The 19,235-nt window shown below is 48.3% G+C and overlaps 2 protein-coding genes across 4 annotated transcripts in view; one reads left to right on the forward strand and one right to left on the reverse strand.

Moving 5' to 3' along the window:
• Positions 1-10,206, forward strand: part of GAP43 (growth associated protein 43) — an 80,514-nt gene extending 70,308 nt beyond the window's left edge. Inside the window, exon 3 of the mRNA XM_084611642.1 lies at positions 9,445-10,206. Within this exon, the coding sequence (XP_084467768.1) occupies positions 9,445-9,533 (89 nt within the window). The 3' untranslated portion in view covers positions 9,534-10,206. The remainder of the gene's footprint in view (positions 1-9,444) is intronic.
• LSAMP (limbic system associated membrane protein) overlaps positions 1-19,235 on the reverse strand; it is a 1,389,250-nt gene that overhangs the window by 2,674 nt on the left and 1,367,341 nt on the right. The window lies entirely within an intron of this gene.

The following is a 19,235-nucleotide window of genomic DNA, read 5'->3' on the forward strand; positions in this document are numbered from 1 at the left end:
ACACTCATTGTACCGGAAGCTGAATCTGAAGACGGTGTGCTAGCACCAGCCGGTTCAGAATGCAGCTGCCCGCCCTCTCCATGTCTCAGGCCTCAGCGAGCACACCAGGGCTGTGCCAAAACCCCACCCCTGGCACCCAGTCATTTCCCAAAGCCACTGTATGGCCTTGGTCCTAATTTTCAAAGCAATTAAATTGATCAAGCCCCAGGTGCATCAAAGATTGAATTCCAGTCTATGAGCTACCCCCAACAGCTCTGCTCCTTTTGAGAACTGCATTGTCCCAGAGCCCAGAATGAAGCATATGAGAACTGGGGACACAGCATCTGGCTATGGAACAGCATGGGGGAAGCTCGCTGGCTGCTCTCCATGCTGCACTTTTTCTATGGATAGGGTCCTTTAGCCTGAACCAGGGCTGCCAGGCTGCCCTCTTGCACAAGCGCTACAGTCACTTCAAAAAAAAAAAAAAAGAGAGAGAGAGAGAGAGAGCAAAGTACTTTAGATACACCCACCCACAGATATATGCTGCAGCAGGTTCATTCAGCACGGCTATGTGGCTGTGTGTGCCATGGGCGGGGGAGCCTGTTCTGTGACAACACAGTACATTGAGCTAATACCCATCCCTTGGCATCTGCAGCCCTTGCCAGTTGATGTATATTTTTATAGTACTTTCAGATCTACTGAATGAAGCTCCATGAACCTCCAGTCTGATTCCCTCAGTGAGGTGGTTCAGTATCATTATGCCTGTTCTATGTGGGGTGCAAACTGTACTTGAACCTTCAGACCATGCTCTGGGGTCATGCTTGACCATGCTTGAACCTTGGTCATGCTCTGTGGGACAAATGCTTCCTCGGCATAAGTGCACTGAAAGCAGCAGTGTTACAGCCAGATGACAGTGGCCCATTCTGCAGCTGCACAAGGTTTCTGTTCCTCAATGCATCTTCTTACTTGAAAGATGCTCCCCTACCGCTTTCCAAGACAGTAAGCCACCAGGCTTCCCCTTCAAGTACCATATACAGCATCCCTGAAACAAGCGTCATTGCTGATTTTGCTGCTGCACCAACCGAGGAAGGTGCTACCTTCCCAGAGGCTGCAGTTGCCTATGGGAAATGGTGTGAGGGGAGACTCTCCATTGACAAGGGGGGCCCCTGCTGCCTGTAAAGCAATTCCCTGATGGGTGTGAATGGCTCAGTTCTGGCACCTGTTTCAGGGCAGAATGTGTTGGTTTGCCAAGGGCGAGCGAACATACTGACAACACAGAGCAGTAAATAGGAGTGAAAAAGCAACCTGCCAGCAATAGCTTAGCCAGTGCCCCTCAGCTGTCGGGTGTAGTGCCATATATGTGCATGTGGGAGGGATGGCAGTGGAGGGAATGAGGGGAGTCAGTTCTTCCCTTGCCCAAGGAAGCAGAGTGTTTGTAAATGTGGTTGTATCAGGGTTAACGCCACACATTCACAAAGAGTATCTCTCCGTTTTCCCCTCCCCTTCCCCTCTCCTGATCTCTCTGGAGAGATTCCCCTCAGCCAAAGTTGGAGGGTTTCCATGGCAACCAGGCAGCTGGTGTCTAGACACTGTGAGAGATGCCTTGCAATTGAGCTGCAATTCTAGGTATACCCCCCCCCCCCTTTTCCTTTCCATTTACTGCACACGTGAATGTCCAACGGTGGAATGGAGTTTCCTTTCCACAGGCTGTGGGGTATGTGGGGAGAATCCCAAAGCCACCTTCTCCTCAGCTTGAGGAAACAAGAAGGCAGCTGCAGCAACAGAGACAGATCTGATTGTCCTCTGAGGATTTAGCTGGGTCAGAAAATGTGAAGCAGCGGACAATCTGGTCTGCTAGGACCAACAGCATTGTCCCTTTCTTCTACCTGCCCAGCTCAGAGTCTCGGCTGATATGGGGCTGAACACAACATGGAGAGGAGAATCAGGATTGGGAGACCCAAAGTGGAATGACTGTTAGTGATATGTGATTGATTGCTACCTTCCCTGAAGACCTGACCTTCCCCTTCCCTCCCCATCTCTGCCCTGGGACTCCCTCCCCCAGCATGCTCCATGACCTCCTTACCTGTGAAAGCTTCTAAGAACCAATTCAAGGAGCTGCAATTTTCTACTCCCCCATCCACTCCTTTCTGATGTCCTCCGGGCTATCTGGGCATCACTGCCATCTGCTGCTGCATGTGCCAGGGGATGGAGACCCCCTGGTGTGATCACTAAGGATGCTCTGAGCTCACTGGCTCTGTGATGTCACCAGGCTCCCTGCGTGGAGGGGAACTCACGATACTCCAGAGGGGAGCCTGAGCCAAGATGGAACTGCAGAGGACGCGGTGGAGAGCTACCAGCCCCACACACCTTTCCCCCTCATTTATAAGTGTGAAGTTACAAGAAAGGAATAGTATGAGTAAACAGGTAGTTTTTATACATCATCAAGAATTATACTTACATACATCTGTTTATAGGAAAGGACAGACACTTCCCCCCAAAAAGCTGCTTTATTGTTCCCTTTCAACTGAGAAGGTGCTGTGGGCCAGCATATCAGAGAATTGTGAAGCATAGCAGGAAACACTCCCCATGGAGAGAGACCCATGATAGATTCTGTTTCCACTCTCTCCAGTATTCAACGGGCCTGCAAAGGTCACTTAGTGAAGCAGACTGGTCCTTCAAAGGGATAGTGGTTTCCATGGAGCTCTTAACCTGCTACGTGATGTATGAGGCGTTTCAGTGGAGGGGGACTGGGCCAAGGATGCATTTTAGACAGAGATGGGGAACGGAGAATGGTATCTGCAGTGGCTCTGAGCCTGAAATGGGTTCCATTTCAACAGTCTCAGACTTACCATACTCTGCCTGGAATCAGCTTCTGAGTGGCTGGATCGATGATGGATGGATTTGGATAGATGGATCCAAGCTGAGAAGTTCAGCTCTGGATCCAAACATCATCACAGCTTGGAGTGGCTGAGATCCTGGGTTTTGACTGGGGCCCATCTCTAATCCAGAGCTTCCAAAATTCTGAAAAAATATAATTTAAATTGAGCTGCCTCTGGGGTGGAACATGGCTGCCGATAGCAGTGCAGTACGACCCTGAACAACACTTGAGAGCAGTGAAGGACTCCGGGAGGGGGGAAGGTAGACCACCATTGTGGTTCCCTGAGGCTGGGGCCATAGCAGAGGTAAAGGTGAATGGAGGCTGTTTGCATGTGGAATACTGTAATATAAGGAATGAGACAATAGTTTCTGAGCGAGGAGCATGAGCAGTAATTCTGAAAACCGTGGAAAAGCGACTAAGGCAAAATCCCTGAGTCGGCTGTATTGAACTCAAAAGTGTTTGTGTAACTTCTTTTCTCTTGGTGTTGTCTGTGACAATTTAAAGATCTGTAAGATAACAGAAAGGAAAAACAAAACAAAACCAAAGCCACCAGCCACAAAAAAATGAGCATTGGAGAGGTTACTACTACTATGGTCACGTGTAGAGCTCTGCTCCAATTTAATTAATCTTGGCAAGTCAAATGGAGCTGGGCAGGTCCCAAGAGGCAACGTTTACCCAGAAATCCACTCAACCTAATTTCACTAATGTAGGGCAGTGGAGGGACTTGGAGCGGGGCCTGCAAGCTCAGCCATTAGAATGTGGCGTAGGCGAAAGCAGCTGGAAGTGCCACCATCCAATGAAACTGCTGCCTGCCTGCCTAGCTCAGCTTTCTAGCAACTGTAGCTGCCTATGTTCAAGGCGCTCACTTGCCAGTGGGGTTCTCAGACACAGTTCTCACCCCTTCCAGGAGATAAATGGAGCACTGAAAGGCAGGAGATTTTTCTGAGTTCATTTCAGCAGGGCTCCGTAATTCAGTTCCATGCCTTATGCTACCTAGCACAAAACCTGGAGGGTCTAATCCAGAGAGGCGATGAGCACTTACCACTGCCAGCTGAATTTAATAGGGATGTAGGTTCTCAGCCCCTCTCAGAATCAGGCCCAAAGTCCACACCAGGAGGGCTCAGAAATATACTTTAGCTTCAATCTACCAAACAACTCCATAGTTTAATACCGGTGCAAATGCACAGTGTCAATTTAATGCCTCATGCGAGGGCTCAGAGGTGGCCCGGTGGGTTTCTGAACCAGGTTTTCTCCTCCAAAATCCAGGATTAAAATGAGAGTGGTTGCATCTCAGCTGAATCTTGAGTCTGACATTTGTCCCTATCCCAGAATCACCACACATATGGGAATAATTCAAAAAGGCCACTCCTTCTTTGTCCTCCCTTGCTTTATTTTTTTGCATATTCCAAGCCCCTTCAGCTTCATGTCACTGCCATTCCTGTTTCTTCTCAATCTCCTGGTGACTCCTATTCCATGTTCTGACATACCCCAGCGCCTCTCCTCTCATTTTCTGGGTTCTGGGGCTCCATTTGCTGTCTGTACATAGCCAGCCTCTCCTGCTCCAGCTGATGGCCTCTCCTGCCACATCTCTAGCTATCTGAGCTTCTCCTGCTCTAGCTCCATGTATCTCAGACTCACCAGCCTGTTTCCAAATAAACCAATGCCTCTTCCTTGTTCCAACTCCACCCACAAAAATGGAGAGGTGGGGTTATGGGAGAAGGTCTCACAATGTCAATGCACTGAATCTTAGCAAACCTGGCAGGAGCAGGTGCGGCAGCTTCTGCGAGGGTGGAAAGTTGGCCATCCAAAAGAAGCTGCATCTGGTGCATTTCAATTTTGAAAAAGAGAAGGAAAATGTTGGCTGAATGGGCCTGATTCTCCCTTACCTTGCATCTTGTATCACTATTTATGCCTATACAATGAGAGTACAACATGGGTGTCAAATACCACCGCCTGTGTTGCTGACAGGCAAATTACACATCCATGCTGCACCAATGTAAAGGACAACCCAAGGTGCAAGGGAGTGGAAAATTAGGCCCAATCTCAAGAAAAGCCTTCTGACAAGTGACAGCTAATAGAGAACTGTCTAGTGGTCTCCTAAGGAAAGGGGTGGAAGCTCCTTTGTGTGGGACATTTAAAGGTAGACTGGAGAATCCCTGGAGAATACATGCCCAGGAACAAGCTTGCACTAGCGAGAGAGGCTATTTTACATACTTTTAGGAGTCAGATCCTAAGCTGGTATAAATTAGTACTGAAATCAATGGAGCTACATCAAATTACAGCAGCTGAGGATCTGTCCCTAGGTCTTTTCCAGCTTTGATGTCTATCTAGGATTCTGTGATGTTGCATTTCTGTGCTTTGAACCTGTTTTGCACACAATTGTATATCCTTGTGCTGTCACCTGTGATTGAACCTCATTGCTGACCAGTAGGTTCTGATTTTTCACTGTCCTCAAATTCAGTGAGACACTGCCACAGCTGTTAAGCAAAAAACACATCCCAGCAGCTGGGGCACATGTGCTCAGAACACTTCCCCTCCCAGATGCTCCCTGCTCACATCCAAGCAAGAGAGAGACAGATAACTGAATTTTGCTTGCTAATACTCTTCATGGAGCAGGTTTCTCATTTATTTATGTGAATTCAGTGTTGGTAAAAGGTACCTGGTACTGCGCTGGTGACTGAAGCCTTGATCCCCTTGTCCAGCTGAGCTGTGCTTGGTGCAGGGCCCGAGTGGGTGACAAAGGTGGCTTTATGTCACTTTTGTGGCTTCCTGATTCCAGACTGGGCCAGGTCAGTCCCAGCCTAAGTTAGAGCAGTCATGAGGCCAGGCTGTCAATAAAGTCCCTATGGCTCTGCCTATGACCCTGATACTGGGTGAAGTGAAGTGGGGATAGTGTTGAGCCACCACCCAAGTTCCATGCCACCTGAGGATTCCCCTATGCCAGGAGTATGCCAGGAGTGAGATCTGCCAGCTTTTCAGCCCCTTTGTCCCACTAGAGCAGGGGTGGGAAAACTACGGCCCACGGGCTGGATCTGGCCTGCCAGGTGTTTTAAGCCAGCCCTCGAGCTCCCACTGGGGAGCAGGGTCTGGGGCTTGCCCAGCTCTGGTACTCCAGCCAGGGCGCAGGGTTGGGGGCCGCTCCACGCGACTCCTGGAAGCTGAGGCATGGCCCTCCTCTGGCTCCTATGTGCTCTAATGGCCCCTTACGGCGCTCCAATGGGAGCTGCAAGGGCGGTGTCTGTGGATGGGGCAGCGCGCAGAGCTGCCAGGCCGCGTCTCCGCATAGGAGCCGGAAAAGGGACATGCTGCTGCTTCCGGGTGGTGCTTGAGGCAAGCGCCACCCGGAGCCTGCACCCCTGAGCCTCTCTCTGTTCCCCTACCCCCTGCCCCAGCCCTGATCCCCGTCCTGCCCTCTGAACCCCTTGGTCCCAGCCCAAAGCACTCTCCTATACCCCAAACTCCTCATCCCCAGCCCCACCCCAGAGCCTGCACCCCCAGCCAGAGCCCTCACCCCACCCCACATCCCACTCCCCCACCCCAGAGCCCGCACCCCCAACCAGAGCCCTCACCCCCTCCTGCACCCGAACCCCAATTTTGTGAGTATTCTTGCCCCGCCATACAATTTATATTCCCAGATGTGGCCCTCGTGTCAGAAAGTTTGCCCACCCCTGCACTAGAGCAATGCAAAGGGGCCATAGTGTGGCAGAACATTGTGCCCTGAAGCTTTCTGTTTATCCACTGAGCAAGATCAGCACAAGGCAGCATTAGTGTGAGCTTCCATGCACTGCTCTGAGCCTGCCAGTACCCCACATTTAGAGCCTGGTATTGCATTTCTTGACCACGCAAAACTGGTCAATGAAGCCCATAGGTGTTTTAAGTGACCCCTAAGGCTTCAGGACCAGGGCCTTAATTGCTAAGGTAAGTAGAGAAGTGTTATGGCCTAGCGGACTGAGCATGGGGATTGACACGAATTCTAAACCTGGCTCTGATACTGTGCAGCCTGGACTAGTCATGTGAACCATTCCATGCCTCAGTTTCCCCATCTCTGTAAAACTGAGTTAATTTTTACTTACCTCTCTGGGGAATTGATTAAGTTAATGTTGGCACAGCACTATATAAGTTTTCACTGTACATAAGTCCAATGCAGAACAAAATTCTAGGGGTAGTTATGTTGTTTGAACTGGTTCACCCACCCCTAGCTTTGAGTGTGTGTGTACGCACGCATGCTTCATTCACCCATCCTGTGTATGCTTGTAAGAAAATCTGTAGACGGCTTTGTTTCAGGAGGCTCAGATAAGCCCTTGCAGAGTCTACACCGCTAGCAGATAAAGATATTCTTGTGGCTAAAACTCACCCCTAGGTGTTAGCAATCCTGGGTTCTATTTCCCTTTCCCATTGTGTGACCATGGGAAAATCACATCTTTACTTTGTGCTGCTGTTTCTCCATCATAAAACCCTCAGGTAGCCAGCACTAGAGATGAGTGTGTGTGCGGGGGGACGGACGGACCCCACCAACATAATATTGTTGTAGCTGCAAGAAAGTTTAGTAAAACCATTAAGATCACTTGACCTGTTTGGGCTCCCCAACACTGCGTGCATCCCATTTAAATCAGCAGCCTATTTCACTCCCTGTTAATGGTTGCAGTTGTACTAATTAATGCAAGAGAGGCCTTGCGAAGCTGTTGGATTTTGTTGCTTAGGAGCAGGAGAAAGCAAACATGTATGTGCTTCTGCTGGCTGGAAGTCTGCAGCCCCAGGGACTTAGGCAGGGTTACTGGGCCAAGGTGCTGCCCAGCAGATATTTTTGGGGGGAACTATTACAGTAGGAACTCATTGTGACACCTGGGTTGGGGGTCCAAGCAACATAAGTGCAATAAAAGCACTTAATTGGCACACGAGGCAGGGGGTTTGCACACATTTTAAAAGGCATCCTTAGGGACATAGGGTTAGGGAAGGTATTTAAAAGAGCTAGGTTAAGGGGTCTTGGCTGTTTGCCAAGGTTGGTAGTAAAAGCATGTCTGCCATCTGACGGCACTGAATAGCTTAGCAAAACTGTCCAATTCCTATGACTATCCACATGCCAAGAGGCATCCTCATTGATGCTCGGCAAGGAGTCCTAGTCCAGTGCAAGAACTGAATGGGCTACATGTGACCAAACTCCCCTTCACAGGATAGTCACTGCATTTCAGTGCTGAGGCACATCAGTGGGGCCAGAGGCAGGAGAGGAGAGGGTTTGCCCTGCCACTGCCCTTTCTGTGCTTCTTGCACTGCTAAACCAAGCACTTTAGCTTGCAGCGGTGTCAATTCACTACCTTTCACCAGCATTACACTGATATGAATGTTTTTAAAGAAACATAACCAACCCTATACACACTGAGGGACAGTCCTGAAGTCAACCATTAGGACAAGTGGTCCTGATTCTCCGCTCCATTGTGTCTTGTGTGGTCAGTTACCGCTGTGCAAAGCAGACCAGATTCTCCAGTGCATTACGGCAGCTTTGTGTCACAAACCACAAAAATGCAGAGTTGGCTTTATAGCCCCAGTGAGCCCCTAGGCTCAGACAAGATGCCTGGGTTTCAGGGATGCTTTAGCAACAGTTCAGTCAGGTCCCATACTGCAGGTGAATGGGCTGGATGACCCAAAAGAGGGTCCATTCCAACTCAAATCATACCACTTCCATCTACTTTGTCTTGTCCATTCCCCCCATCCCCCGGCCCATTTCCTGATCTCTTGTCTAATACGTGTCTAGAATGTCACTGGTTAAAGTATTTTACTTTAACATTTCATGTGAACTGAGGGCTGGTAAAAGTTGTCTGTTGGTCTTGAAGTATGACGGCCTCCAGCCACAGAACTGGCACAGCTCCAGGCAGATGTATCCTTATGGAAAAGACCTGGAGGAGGGATTAGAGAATGAGAACCCTTCTATAACTTCTTATAGCATTTAATAGAAAACTAGCTCCCTGCTGTAGAATTCGGTACTTTTTAAAAAAAAACCATAGATATAGGTTCCTGTTTGCTATTCAATTCTATAGGGTTCTCGAATAATTTCTGCAGAACTCTATCATATGTATAGAGAACCTTGGCCTCATCCCTATAAAAATCGATAGGACTTTTCCATGTGGATAATGTACACTTCTAAACACTTAGGAGTGAGTGAAGAGTGAACCTATTTAAGAGTAGACTGGGGAAAAAACATTAGCTAATGTATAGAAGGAAACAACCTGCAACTGGCTCTAGGGGTAGGGCAGGGATTTAGGATAAACTAGGTGATCTAACAGGTGTGTTGCCTCTCTACAATTGTATTTGTATGGTTGAATCACTCCTTTAGCCTTTCTGATCTGGCTCCCTAATTCAGAAGGTTAATTAATCATGGTGTTGGTTTGTGGGAAGCATATACCTGTCCACTAAGACCTGGATAATATAAATTCATTTCACACAGTCACCCACACGTGTGCCAGATAAGAACTGTCAGATTTTGGCCCATTTGGGAACAAGGACTTGGAGTCATTCAGGCCGCCTGCAACAAGCATGTAAAAAGTACACTATAGCTCAGGCAACTAACCCTCACCTCTCTCTTTCCCCACTAGATGCTGTAGAAGAAACCAAACCTACTGAAAGTGCCCAGCAGGAAGAGGTGAAAGAAGACGAGAACAAGGCGGACCAAGAAAATGCCTGAACATTAAGAAATGACTCCCCACTGCCCCTCCCTCCCTCCCCCTTTCCTGTATCCTTCTTCTCATGCCCACCCTAATCTTGATTCCCACCTCCTGCTCGCCCCTGTGGGCCTGTCCGTCCCTCCCCCATCCCACTTAAACCCTTTTTCTCTCTGTGTGGCAAACATTTAAAGAAAAAAAAGCAAAAAAAAAAAAAAAAGCAGGAAAAATCCCAGTCGAACAGTGTGGCTTAAACATTTCTTTGTTTCTTGGTGTTGTTATGGCGAGTTGTTTGGTAATGATGATGATCCAATCATTTTGGGAAAATTCTTGCACTGTATCAGAGTTCTTTGATCTGGCGCGTGCGTGTGTTTGTCTGCCCGCCGCGAGCGCTCTCTCTCTCTCCCTCCCGCCCTCCCTCTCTGTTCCAAGTGTGTGTGCAATGTTCCGTTCATCTGAGGAGTCCAGACTTACCGATTTAAAAACGAAAAAAAAAATCTTTTTCTTCCTTTTTCAATGTGATGGAATGAACTAAAGAGAACAAAAGAAAAACAAACAAACAAACGAAGGAAAATTAACCCCCCCGTTTGTTTTCAAAAATAAAGCAAAATGTGCCAATTAGCTTCAGGTGTGGCTCCAGGCTCCTTTTTCAAACTGAACGACGATGATAATAATAAATGAGAATAATGATCATGATACCACTGTCTTGCGTTTGTATCGCGCCTTCTGTCCTGATGGAACTTGTAGGGAGACTCTTGCTGTGGCCAACATGTCTTCTGCTCTTGTCAACACAGCACAGCAGGAGAGTGGAAATGCCAGCAGAAACTACTGAGGGTATTTCAGGAAGGCAGGCTGGTATTAGGTTGGATTTTGACCTGGGCATCAGGGTTAATGTGCTGGCTCCTGCATAAAACACACCAAAAATACCCCCGACCTACTATGGGACCCTTAGGGTTTGATCATGACAGTCACTCAACACCTCATGCTGAAGACTTTAGGATAGCTCAGGAGCGGCCTGGAGGCTCTCAGCTGCGATCCTCAGTGGTGACTGCATTAAGAAAGAAATCTGTGTTTGACTAGGAATTGACAATGTGCTCCCTCAGCAGGCCCAGTGCCATTAAAAGGAGGTGTCACCCCACAGCTCGTCCCCAAAGGAGCAGCTCTGGGGTGAGCCAGCAGCGCTCACCGGCTGCTCTCCCTTCTTGGTGCAGCAACTCCCCTGCTGCATTGTAGAGGAGGGAGGGGAGAGTAGCTCTAGCTGGTCCATGGCCTGATTCGCTGCTGGGCCCCTGGGACTGCCTGAGCCTAGGGCAGTAGTTCCAATATTTATCAGGGCCTCTTGACTTTTTAGAAATAATATGTCTGGGGGACTAGGCTGGACACCACTCAGAGACAGGCTGCTCGGTGACCGTGTGGCCAGGGCTAGAATTGGTGAGATAGTAGCCATCCAATATTACTGAGAAAGGGAAAGGCAGCGTATTTTTCAAATAAAGGGCTGCACTTTTTCAGGTCCAGCTCTAATCAGGGCCTAGGTTTATGGTCTCATCTCCAGCAGCACAGTGCATCCTAGCAGCCGGCTAAGGGACTGATTTGGCACAGACCCAGAAGCGAGAGGCACCACATCCTGAGTTACCAGTGCCACTTCCTGCCCTGGGTTTCCCTTGGCGATCACCAGCTGCGTACTCCTTCGGGCCAGCCTTTCTTAATGGATGAGATCTGGCAGGCTCATCACCCCAAGCAGCGTGGCTGTCAGTATCTGCTGTTCTCTTTATGAGTTGTAAGAGAGAACAATTTAAATGTGTCACTGAAACATCTTTTTACAGCCCCTTCTGTAAAAGCTCTTTTAAGACTGTAGTAACACCTCAGAGTGGTGCACTTTCACTGTCCTGGTTATTGTCACCGGCTCCCCCATCGCTCTTACTGTGGCTTCTTGGCAACACTAGATAACCATGGTGCCCCATGCTCTTATTGTGTAATATTGCCTTTGACAGGAGATGGAATAACTGGCCTCACAGCTGTAACACCAAAAGAAAGGCTCCATCTGGCTCTGGATACTCTGCTACCCACAATACACGTGCCACTGGCTGCCTCATGCAGTGACAGAAGCAACGGCTTCAGAAGAATGGCTCACCGCTCCTCTTCTGTTTGTTACCAAGAAGGAACGCATGTCCCTTCACCATCTTTTCCTATAACCCTGAGGTAAACCCAGTGGTGAGCTGGAGCCGGTTCACACCAGTTCGCTAGAACCGGTTGTTAAATTTAAAGGAGGACTTGTGGCACCTTAGAGACTAACCAATTTATTTGAGCATAAGCTGTAGCTCACGAAAGCTTATGCTCAAATAAATTGGTTAGTCTCTAAGGTGCCACAAGTCCTCCTTTTCTTTTTGCAAATACAGACTAACACGGCTGTTACTCTGAAACTTGTTAAATTTAGAAGCCCTTTTAGAACTGGTTGTTGCACAAGGGACAACCGGTTCTAAAAGGGCTTCTAAATTTAACTGGCCAAAAGTGGTGCCTTAGGTGCTGACTCCACGGGTGCTCCAGCCCTGGAGCACCCAAGGGGAAAATTTGGTGGGTGCAGAGCACCCACCGGCAACTCCCCACCCCACCCCCGGCCCCAGCTCACCTCCATTCCACCTCCGCCTCCTCCCCTGAATGCGCCGCCCCGCTCCGCTTCCCGCGAATCAGCTGTTCACACTAGAAGCCGGGGCAGGCTGAGAAGCAAGCGGTGGCTTCCTGCTCAGGCCCACGGAGGCGGAGGTGAGCTGGGGCAGGGGGGCGCGAGGAGGGCCGCCCACACAACAGCAGGTAACCGGGGGGGGGTCACGCAGGGGTACCGCTCCCCGCCCCAGCTCACCTCCGCCACCCTCGGCCTGAGCGGCAAGCCACCGCCTGCTTTTCAGCCCTCCCCGACTTCCCGCCGAACAGCTGATTCGCAGGAAGCTGGGGGTGAGGCGCGGAGAAGCAGAGCGGGGTGGTGGGTTCAGGGGAGGAGGCGGAGCAGAGGTGATCTGGGGCTGGGCGCGGGGTGGGGAGCTGCTGGTGGGTGCTCTGCACCCACCAATTTTTCCCATGGGTGCTCCAGCCCCGAAGCACCCAGGGAGTTGGCGCCTAAGGTGCCACTTTTGATGTGATCAGTGGGGGAGTGGCTGCTCCCCCGCTCCCTCCCTAGCTACGCTCCTCCGCCCCTAGGAGCCAGAGAGACCTGCCGGATGCTTCCTGGGAGCTGCCCCAGGTAAGCACCGCTGGGACTCCCCACCTCGCTTCCCGGCAGGTCCCTCTGGCTCTTAGGGGTGGGGTGGGCACCCACTACGGTGGCCCACGAGACCCTCCTGCCCAGTTCTGGGGGCAGTCAGGGGACAGGGGAGGAGGGTGGACAGGGCAGGGGTCCTGGGGGGCGTCAAGGAATGTGGGGGGGTTGAATGGGGCAGGAGTCCCGGGGGATGGGGGTGGGCAACGACCCCCTCATGGGGTAAGGAGGGATGCCGTTGTTAAGATTTTGGCAGCTCATCACTGGGTAAACCCAAACTCTCATACACCTATTTTAAAACAATGAACCCAGGAATAATGATAATGTAAACAACCCATCAGACAAAGAACTTCTTATAAATAAAAGACATGAGCTTAAAAAAGGTGGGTTGGGAAGAGGGCTAGGCACTTTAAAAAAAAGGAAAGGAAAACTTCATTCTCAACTCCTCCCCTATGTACAGAAGACCTGCCTTTATGTTTTGCCACACTAAAGGTTTATCTACACGTAGAGCCGGAAGGTACACCTCCAGGTATCTTTTTCCTAAAGCGAGAGCAGAGCTATAGAGTGTGTATGTCTCCTCAAGCTAGCACTTACGCCTTTGGATTGAAGTGTAGATATACCCTAAGAGATTTCATGACTTCAGGAATGATTTCTTTTCTTACATGCACTGCTGTAAATCAGGAATAACTGGTTTGAAATCAGTGGTGTTGCACTGGTGTGAGAGAAGAATTACGACTCCTGAGGTATGCCTGCACTATGATTAAAAAAACCCCAGCAGCACTGAGGTTCAGAGCTCAGGTCAGCTGACTCAAACTCGCAGGACTCAGGCAGCAGGGCTGAACATTGCAGTGTAGACATTTGGGCTCGGGCTGGAGCCCGCGCTTTGAAACCCTCCGAGTGCGGAGTGCTAAACCAACAAGATGCCAGTTTAGATTTGGTATTGGTAAGCAGTGAGGCCTTCATGGAAGAATTGGTTTTAGGGGATAACCTTAATTGGAGTGATCATGAGCAAATTCAGTTTAAACTAACTGGAAGGGTAAACAAAAATAGATCTGCAATTAGGGTCATGATTTCAAAAGGGCAAAGTTTAAAAAATTACGGGAATTACTTAAGGAAGTAGACTGGACTGAAGAACTCAAGGATCTGAATGTGGCGGAGGCTTGGAATTACTTTAAGTCAAAGTTGCAGAAACTATTGGAAGCCTGTATCCCAAGCAAGGGAAAAAAATTCATCGGGAAATATTTCAGAGCAAGCTGGATGAGCAAGCATCTCAAACAGGTGACTAAAAGAAAGCAGAAAGTCTGTAAGCAATGGGATTAATCAGCAGGGAAAGCTACTTTTTGGAGGTCAGAAAGTACAGGGGTAACGTGAGATTTGCAAAGGGAATTAAGACCAATAGTAAAAGGTTCTATAGCCATATAAACAAAAAGAAAAGAAGGAAAGAAGAAGAAGGACCACTAAGCACTGAGTATGGGGAGGTGATTAAAGATAATGTAGGCTCAGTCCAACACCTAAATGAAAACTTTCCCTCATTTTTTAATGAGGCTATTGAAGAGCTTAGAGGTAGTGGCAGGGTGCCTGATGGCAATGAGGATATGGAGGTAGAAATTACCACATCCGAGGTGTATGTCAAACTCAAACAGATTAATGAGACTTAATTGGGCGCGGGGAAGATGATAATCTCCATCCAAGGATTTTAAAGGAACTGGCACATGAAACTGCAAGCCCAAGAGTAATGATTTTTTACTGAATCTGTAAACTTGTGGGGAAGAGGGGAGGTCGTACCCTATGACAGGAGAATTGCTAATATAGTTCCTGTTTTTAAGACGGGGAAAAAATGTGATCCAGGAAACTACAGGCCTGTTAGTTTGACCTCAATTGTATGCAAGGTCTTGGAACTAATTTTAAAGAGAAAATAGTTAAGGACATAGAGGTAAATGATAATTGGGATAAAAAAAAAGCTGGGGACTTATCAGTTGAAAGTGACAGAGGAGGAGAAAAACTCCAGTGCATTGGTCGATCACAGGATGACTATGAGCTGCTAATGTGACGTGGCTGTGAAAAAGACTAATGCGGTCTTGAGACGCATCAGGCGAGATATTTCCAGTAGAGACAAGGAAGTGTTAGCACCATTATGCAAGGCACTGGTGAAACCTCATCTGGAATAATGTGTGCAATTCTGGTCTCCCATCTTTAAGAAAGATTAATTCAAACTAGAACAGGTGCAGTGAATGGCTACTAGGATAATCCAAGGAATGGAAAACCTACCTTATGAGAGGAGGCCCAAAGAGCTTGGCTTGTTTAGCTTAACCAAAAGAAGGCTGAGGGGAGATATGATTGCTCTCTATAAATACATCAGAGGGATAAATACCAGGGAGGGAGACAAGTTATTTAAGTTAAGCGCCAATGTGGACACAAGAACAAATGGATATAAATTGGCCATCACCAAGTTTAGTCTTGAAATTGGACGAAGGTTTCTAACCACCAGAGGAGTGAAGTTCTGGAACAGCCTTCCAAGGAAAGCAGTGGGGGTAAAAAAACCTAACTGTCTTCAAGACGGAGCCTGATATGTTTATGAAGGGGATGGTATGATGAGACTTCCTACACTGGCATGTAAAAACAACAAGGAATCCGGTGGCACCTTAAAGACTGGCATGTAGCTGATCTGTAACTGATAGCAGCTAGTATCTCCAACAGCCAGGGAGGGGACACTAGATGGGGAGGACTCTGAGTTACTACAGGGAATTCTTTCCTAGATGTCTGGTTGATGGGTCTTGTCCACATGTTCAGGCTCTAAGTGACCGCTGTATTTGGTGTCAGGAAGGAATTTACTCCCTGGTCAAACTGGCAGAGACCCTGGGGGTTTTCATCTTCCTCTGCAGCATGGAGCATGGATCACTTGCTGGGGTAAATGGTGGATTCTCTGTAACTTGAAATCTTTAAATCATGATTTAAGGACTTCAGTAACTCAGCCAGAGGTTAGGGGTCTATTACAGAAGTGAGTGGGTGAGGTTCTGTGGACTGCAATGTGCAGGAGTTCAGACTAGATGATCATGATGGTCCCTTCTGATCCTAAAGTGTATTAGATGCTATTGACAAATTTCACCCACGCTTACTCCCCATCCATTTTTCAGGTATTACTCTGGTCATATGTGAAACCCTCCATTATTAGATATTTTATTAAAACTTCTCTGTAGAGTGATATGTGGAGAAAGGGCTAAGGTCAAGATTTGCAGGAAAGATTAGTGATCTGGGGAACCTGGATTTTGGACCATCCGAAAGAGGCCCAATTTGCAGAAGTATTTTCTGCAAACCAGGCCCATTTGAGGTCTCTCAAGTTGGGCATGCAAAACTCACTAGCCTCTTTTGAAAATCCCAGCCAGAGTCTTATTTTTCTTGATGCGGAAGGCTGTAGTAGGGTAAGTGCCTTGTCCCTATCTTAGTATTTATACTCATTTCTATTCCTAAAGAACAAAACTCACCCCTGCACAAAGGACCCACACAAGGGTTATGCATCACCAAAGCCTTCTTTTGAACAGTGACACTGACAGTAATGAAGTGGTGCATGAGGGCCTGAAGGAGATGCGTACAGCCTGTATAGGGTATAGAACTGTGATGTATCTCCTTGCTACTACAAAAGAACCTGACTATTAGAATGGCCTATTTCCAAAGCTCTGATGTGAGGCCATGGGCAGAGTCCCTCACCAATTGTGCTTGGTGTTAGGGATTTGTCCTTCCTCAGAGATCCATTGTTCACACATGTCCTGGATAGTGTCCTAAGGCTAAAAGCTTGAGAACTTAGCAGAGAATGTTTCAGAGAAGTAAGAATCATACTGATGTCTGTATTGGAAAAATTGGTCCAAATAAAATCTCTTTTTAGTAGATATGCAATTATTTGCTCCCAGAGCCCAAGGTTATCCGCTGAGGCGATCTCCCCTTCCTTTATAATAGCTCTCCATTTTATGTAGCCCCAGAAAGGTATGTTCCTCTCAGTCTGGAGAGCGTCAACGTCTTCTGTTGTGGATATAAATCAGACTGCTCTTTTCTGGTTATTCTAACTCTAGACAAGGTCCTATAGTGACACAGACAATACAGACATCTCTAATAAGGAATGCAAACTCAGGCTTCCTGGTATGTATTTATGAGGTGTTAGAAGGCAATTCTGAATGATGTTATTTATTTTTTATTTGTATTACAATAGTGCCTTGAGGACCCAACCAAGATCAGGACCTCACTGTGCTAGGCACTTGACACACGGGTAGTGAGAGACAGCACTGGCCCCAAAGGGCTAATGGCCTGGGTAGTTACACATAAACGCACACATCTTCTGAAGCTTAGCTGAGTCCTGGAAACCGGTGCCTGCAGAATCTCCAGGAAAAATGTCATGGCTGGGATGTTCTCAAAAAAAAGGACAACCTCAACAGCAATATGCTTGGGTCCATTTAACAACTTCCATCCCTCACACTGACCAGCATTAAAAAAAACAAAACCCACACACACATTTTAAGGAAAACGTAACGTGAACAACTAATTTATACTGCATTAAAGACAGCAAGGCAAAACAAGCATCTGGAAAGTTCATTTTTCCCCTTGCGTTCCCAGGCTGAATTCCTTATGTGTCCTGAATACAAATGAAAAGCTCAGAGTTCCTCTGGGAAATCCCTGATGCTTCTGAGCTTGGAGGATTTTTCAGTGCCTGAGAGGTCCCAGAAAGTTCTTTCTTTCAGCCTAACCCTGACCAGGGCAACAAAATGTAAAGACAGAAGAGGCTTCTAAACAACTTGTGCTAGGTAGCTACATCTAATGCTGCATCATGTCTGTCACTGACTTGAGAGCCTATCTGCAATAATATTTTCAATTCATCTCACATTTTCATCCCAAGGCACTTTACAACCACTTTTCAGGATTCACTACACCCATCTCTGAAATGAAGCAGCTGTTAACAGGGCCCAGCAATGTTGCACAAAGGTTAGGGACAGGAACTGAAGAACACTCTATCCAGCATGGAACTGTCTGGGGAATGTAGAGAGGGAGAATGTAACATGAAGCCTCATGTGGAATCTGGAGGAATTGCCAGACTTAAAACTACAACCAGATTAATAGATCAGCATATTCTTGAATGCAATCGTTCTTCCCAAAGAACGCCTGCAAATAATTCATGGTCTGTAGCTTGTTTGCAAACAGTTTGTTGCAAGTATTTGGTACTGAAAATTCAAAGTGGTTTAGCTAAGACTAGATCGGATACAACAGTGGTTTTCAAACCGCAGGTCGCAACCCAGTACTGTTCAGCCAGTAAAAGTCCCGTCGGCGAGTGCTGCCCAGCTAAGGCAGGGTAGTGCCTATCTGTTCTGATTCTGTGCTGCGCCCCGGAAGCAGCCAATGGGAGATGGGGGGGGCAGTGCCTGCAGGTGAGAACCGGGCAGAGCTGTTTGCGCGCCTCCGCCTAGGAGCCGGACTTGCTGCTGGCTGCTTCTGGGGCGCAGTGCAGTCCGGGGTGCCAGGACAAGCAGGAAGCCTGCCCCTGCACCCCCACTGCACTGCTGACCAGGAGCCTTCCAAGTTAAGCCCATGCCCCAACCCCGCACCCCAACCCCCTGCCCCAGCCATGAGCCTCCCCCAAATCCAGAGCCCCCTCCTCGACCCCAAATCCCTCATCCGTGGCCCCACCCCAGAGCCTGCACCCCCAGCCCAGAGCCCTGACCCCCTCTCACATCCTGAAGCTATCATTCCCAGCCCCACCCCTCAGCCTCACCCCCGCATCCCAACCCTCTGCCCCAGCCCTGAGCCCCTCCCACTCTCCAAACCCCTCTGCCCCAGCTCCGTTGGGTTGCGGGCAGCAACAATTTTCTTCAACTGGGCCCCCCGAAAAAAGTTTAAAAACCACTGGGATACAGTGCTGCCCCAGAAGTATACACATGCCACACAGAAGCCTTAAAGGGACAGCCAAGGACTCTCCCTGAGAGAGGGGAAACCTTGGATGGCATAGAGCTCTCTGCCACTTATTCACCCCCTCCTAACCTACCCCAGGTTCATAAAATCATCGCCTAAATGCTTATATGGCTGTGGGCCTATCACACCCTCTTTACCTCTTCAGTTCTCCTCCTGCAGCAGAGTTTGGCTGGTAGCTTCTTATGTTCTGGCAAGGCAAGTGGTTTGGCAATGAATGTGCCACACCTATTGCCCTACTGACGTCACCTGCAAGAGCTCATCATGCCCAATGATGTCACTCAGAGCTTCAGTGCTAAACTTGCTGCCACTGACTTGGCATTTATTATGAAGTGTCTTGTAGGCAACAGTTCTCCACGGGCTCCTGATCTGCTACACTTTGCTCTGTTGTATTATTTTACGCCTGCAAATGACTTACATCATCACGACATCAAGACTGGCAGAGGCTACTGTCTTATAAAGATGAACAGAAATGCCTTTAACAACCATAAAAAAAGAAGACTGCAAAGATCAAAATCACATATGCAAA

This window comes from Lepidochelys olivacea (assembly GCF_965140295.1).
Source record: "Lepidochelys olivacea isolate rLepOli2 genome assembly, chromosome: 1".
Lineage (NCBI taxonomy): Eukaryota > Metazoa > Chordata > Testudines > Cheloniidae > Lepidochelys > Lepidochelys olivacea.